The sequence below is a fragment of the Mus pahari genome, chromosome 2 (assembly GCF_900095145.1).
Source record: "Mus pahari chromosome 2, PAHARI_EIJ_v1.1, whole genome shotgun sequence".
NCBI lineage: Eukaryota > Metazoa > Chordata > Mammalia > Rodentia > Muridae > Mus > Mus pahari.
Window position 1 is genome coordinate 129,204,480 of NC_034591.1, and position 4,829 is coordinate 129,209,308.

At 46.6% G+C, this 4,829-nt stretch overlaps 1 protein-coding gene across 8 annotated transcripts in view; it reads left to right on the top strand.

Moving 5' to 3' along the window:
• Window positions 1-1,179: 1,179 nt before the first annotated feature.
• The window catches only part of Il17re (interleukin 17 receptor E), a 12,370-nt gene continuing 8,720 nt past the window's right edge, over window positions 1,180-4,829 (top strand). For 3 of the 8 annotated variants that reach the window (XM_021190988.2, XM_029535324.1, XM_029535325.1), the window contains exons 1-2: window positions 1,368-1,526; window positions 1,876-1,891. In XM_021190988.2, the coding sequence (XP_021046647.1) occupies window positions 1,410-1,526; window positions 1,876-1,891 (133 nt within the window). In that variant the 5' untranslated portion in view covers window positions 1,368-1,409. Of the gene's footprint in view, window positions 1,544-1,875; window positions 1,892-2,682; window positions 2,742-4,829 lie in introns of all 8 variants that reach the window. The other 5 variants (XM_029535326.1, XM_021190985.1, XM_021190987.1 and 2 more) reach the window with 5 other exon arrangements.

Genomic DNA, 4,829 nt, shown 5'->3' on the forward strand with positions numbered 1-4,829 from the left:
TGGCCGAATGTACTTGTAGCTCCAGCACTGAGTAGAGGAGACAGGTAGATCCCAGGAGCTTGCTGGCCCACCAGCCTCACAGCAACTGCAAGCAAAGCACCAGGTTCAGTGACAGGTCCTGCCTCAAAACAAGTTGGACAACAATCAGGAACCATTTCATTTCATGAATGCAAAAGCAAGAGGGGACTTTCAGGGTCATAGGTAAATTGGAGGCTGCAGATATGAGCCAATAGATTTAGGACTGGCTCTGGTGTCAGCCTCTGCCTGAGCCTGCATAGACAAGCACACCTGCCCACCCATGAATAAAATACACACCAAACATTTTTTTTTTATTTTAATTTTAAAACAGAGACAAGGAGGGCAATGGTGGTGTGTGCCTTTAGACCCAACACCGCACTTGGGAGGCAAAGGTGGATTTCTGAGTTCAAGGCCAGTCTGGTCTATAGAATGAGTTCCAGAACAGCAAGAACTACACAGAGAAACCCTGAGAGAGAGAGAGAGAGAGAGAGAGAGAGAGAGAGAGAGAGACTGGCCCATGGACATGCCCTGAATTTTCCTTCCCTTGGGGCACTGCCAAGGAGAGGGCTGCTGCAGCTCAAGTGCTCCATGGGTGAGAGGAAGTTGTAAGATGATGGGGAGGGTCCCCACAAAGCCTGGAGCAGTGTCAGCCTTTTTCCTGCACCGGAAACCACAGGAAACCAGGTCAGTGCGTGGGGCCTGCTCCCTCTGCTCCAGAGCTCAACTGTCAGCTCTGGGGCTTCCTGAACAAGCTGTATCATTTAGTTGGTCCTCAAAGATGGAGACATTTTGACAGCTGGAAAGGGCCCAGAGAGAAGGCTGGCCTCAGTGGAAAGTCAGCCGGGTGGGGAACCCAAGTGCGTGTGGGGGACGCAGAAGGCTTATTTGTGTTTTATATTGTTTACTCATTTTTGACGTCAGCAAATGATGCCCCAATCACTTCTTTATCTTTAGCATTTAGTGTAGACAAATGGAGAGTAGCTATTCATTTCTCAAAGTGAAGGATGTGGAACTGTCCGTAGCAGAGTATACTAATGTAATATGTGTGTCAGATCTGCAGAATTTGAGGTGCAGGAGGGGTTAAGAAAGGGGTGCACCTCCACAACAAGGTGTAGGTCTCTTTCCTGTTAGCTCTCTGCCACACCGAGAGCCTCCAGGGCGGTAAGGCTTTCTACAGAACAAGCAAGTGTTCCTCAGAGCCCTGGCTCAGGAGAAGGAATGTGACCAAGCCTGCTGGTTAGGATCAAGGAGGAGCTTCGGGGCAGGGTGGATCTAAAGCAGGGTTAGGTGAGCACGCCTGCTGGTACTGTGTGCTTCTCACAGCTCCAGGGCCAGGCCCTGCTGCCCTCTTGCAGACAGGAAAGGCATGGTCTCTGCGTCCACAGAAGCTCATGGGGAGCCCCAGACTGGCAACCTTGCTCCTGTCTCTCCTGCTACTGCTCATCAGCCTCGCTGTGTCTGCTCGGGCTGCCTGCCCCTGCCTGCCAAGTTGGACCAGCCACCGTGTGGTAAGGCCTGCCGTGTGGTAAGGTCCTGCTGCCAAGTGAGGGGGCACTTGCTTGGCACAGACTAGAACCCCTCTTTCTCCTGCCTGCCCTTTCCTAACTCTGAAATCCCAGGCTCTTAGTGGCAGCCTCAGTGTGTCCTCTATGTGGTCTTGAAGGGATGGCTAAGGTTCTAGTGAGCAGAGGTCCTTGACAGGGTGGGACTGAGAGAACAACAGCTGGATGGATGGACTGAGCTGAGAATTCAGACCCGGATGATCTGATGCAGAGTTCAGGGAGAATGCACCTTACGCAACTCCCTTCTAATGACACCTCTCTCCTTTCTTTTCCCTTCTGGGCCCTGTATCTCCAGGATAAGCGTTTTGCTGGTAAGTCTTATTTCCTGTCCTGCTCCTCTTCGCTGGGTTCCCCTGTGTTCCAGGACCCAGTGAGCCATCCTTGGCAGTTTTGGTTCCCAACCCAGGGAGTAGTCTGCTCTCAGTAAGAAAGTGCAGGATTAGTCTAGATTCCTCAGCTTCTATAAATCCTTAGGCTGAGCTCTTCACTCCTCTATCTGACCTTGGCTTTCGAGCACCGGAGTGGAGGAGAAATGACTAGAAGATGAAAGCTGTGTTGCTTCCTGCCAATGGGGAGGATAAAATGAGCAATATGGCTAATCTCCAGGCATCCACCCAAGTGGCTCTTCCTGTCATTGGCCCTTCACTCTATCAGGAACAATACTCTTTTATACTTTATGATACATTCAACTCTTCCAAGCTTTCCCAGATGCATTATGTTACTTGAGACTCTTAATGGATGAGCAGTCTGGCACCTGGGTCTAATAACTTTCTCAAGATCATACTCGAAAGATCAAGCTCAGCCCTCAATTCAGTTGGAAGGAGGTAAGAGGGATCTTCTTAGACCCGACTGTTTCTCTTTTTGTTTATGTTTTGAGACAGGGTCTCACTATGTAATACCAAAGCCTCCATCCTTTAATCCTCCTGTCTCAGCCTCCTAAGCAACGGGCTTACAGCTCTGTGTCTCTGTGCCAGCTTTCCTTTCTCTGACACAGGAAGTTCTGCTCAAACCCCCTGCCCTACTGCCCTAGCCACAAAGCCTTGGCATTGGTCTTGCTGCTTGTGTCTGGTTTCTGGTTTGTGTCTGGTGTCACGTTCTTCAGGTAGGAAGAACGGCTTTGAGCCATTCCCAGAGGAGGTATGGGTTAGGGACAGTTGAAGGGTAAGTACCTGGGCTGACACAGTATCTGGTGTCATATTAGAACAGGTTTTTGTCTTGTTAACCTCAACAGGGCCTTAGAGCACCCTAAAATAGCACATCACAACCATCACTTCTGAAACAACCGTATCATTGTGGAGGTGCCATCTCCACAAAGGGTACCGATCTCTGAACGTGTGTGTTCTATGGACCTGCTGTTGTTACTTTGCATCTGTAAAGCGGGATCAATTTACCCTGCTGTTTCATTGCCTCATTTGGTACACACTGAATACACGATGAACAAATAGCAGTTATAAGTGGGTATTGAGGTGGCTCAGTGAGTGAGAGCACTCGAAGCTCCTGCAGAAAAGAGTTCAATTCCCAGCACCCATGTCAGGCAGCCCACAACTCCACCCCCAGGGAACCTGATGTTTCTGACCTTTGAGCACCTGCGCTCATTCGCACACACCTATACACAGGCACACACACACACACATGCACATAATTAAACATAAAATCACAAAACATTAGTTTAAAATTTTTATAATTTCTGAGTTCGAGGCCAGCCTGGTCTACAAAGTGAGTTCCAGGATGGCCAGGGCTACACAGAGAAACCCTATCTCGAAAAACAAAACAAAACAACAACAACAACAAAATATATATATATATATATATATATATATATATATATATATATNCAACAACAAAATATATATATATATATATATATATATATATATATATATATATATATATATATCATTAGAAATGTTGCTTTCATGCCTTTAATCCCAGCACTCATGAGAAAGAGATAAGCGAAACTGCATTCACTTGAGGCTGGCCTAGTCTACAAAGTGAGTCCAGGACAGCCAAGGCTGGTTACACTGAGAAACCCTGTCTCAATCATGCTACAGCTACAGCCAGGCACTAGTGGCACAGGCCAGCACTCAGGAAGCAGAGGCAGGAGGATCTCGGAGTTCAATGTTAACCTGGTCTATAGAGTAAGTTCTAGAACAGCTAAAGCTACACAGAGAAACCCTGTCTTGAAAAAACAAAAGCAACAAAACAAAACAAAATTTATTTATTTATTTTAAAGTGTCTCATTGGGGCTGGCGAGATGGCTCAATTGTTATAAACACTTCTGCTCTTGCAGAGGCTCTGGATTCGATTCCCAGCACCCACATGTTGGCTAATCTCTAACTCTACAGTTCCAGAGACTCCACTGTCTTCCTCTGACCTCAGTAGATGCCAGGCATGCACATGGTGCACATACATGTGTGCAGGCAAAACATCCATACATGTAAAATAAAACAAATAAACCTAAAATTTTATAAAGAAAAGAAATACCTTTTATTTATTATTTTAAAATCTCATAATGTATATAATCTACCTTGATCAAACCTACCACAGTTCCTCTCCCACTTCTCCGGAATAACTCCCAACATCCCTGTCCCACATTCATATCTTAAAAAAAAAAAGCGTTTNTGTTTTGTGTAGTAATGTTTTCCTGTATGTGTGTGTGTGTGTGTGTGTGTGTGTGTGTGTGTGTATTACATCCATGTAGTGCCCATGGGAGCATCAGATCCCCCGGCACTGGAGTTATAGATGGTTGTGAGCCACCACGTGGGTGCTAGGAACCAATTCTGGATCTTCTAAGAACAGCAAGTGTCACATATATCCCTCCACGTTTTGAGACAGAGGCTCACTGTGTAGTCCTGACTCACCTGGAACTTGCCAAGTAGACCAGGCTGGCCTCAAAGTCAAGAGCTCTGCCTGTCTCTGCCTCTCTATACAAGCATAAAACCACACCTTGCTCTGTTGTTTCATAACTCACAGAGTCCAATCAGCGGGGCTGCCTGCTGGGTATTGACTGATCTTGCTGGCTTGACCTTGTGAAGATCTTGTGCAGGTGGTCACCCTGCAGCGGTGAACACAACCTTCATGGCATGTCTGGAAGACTTGACAGTACTCCTCCTCTTCTTCTGCCTCTTACATTCTTTCTACCTTTTCTTCTGTGTTCTCTGAACCTTAAAACTTTTTCACTGAATCATAATTTTTTCCACCAAGAAGCTCAATATCATTGCTCTCCTTGATTTGTAATACATTTCTACC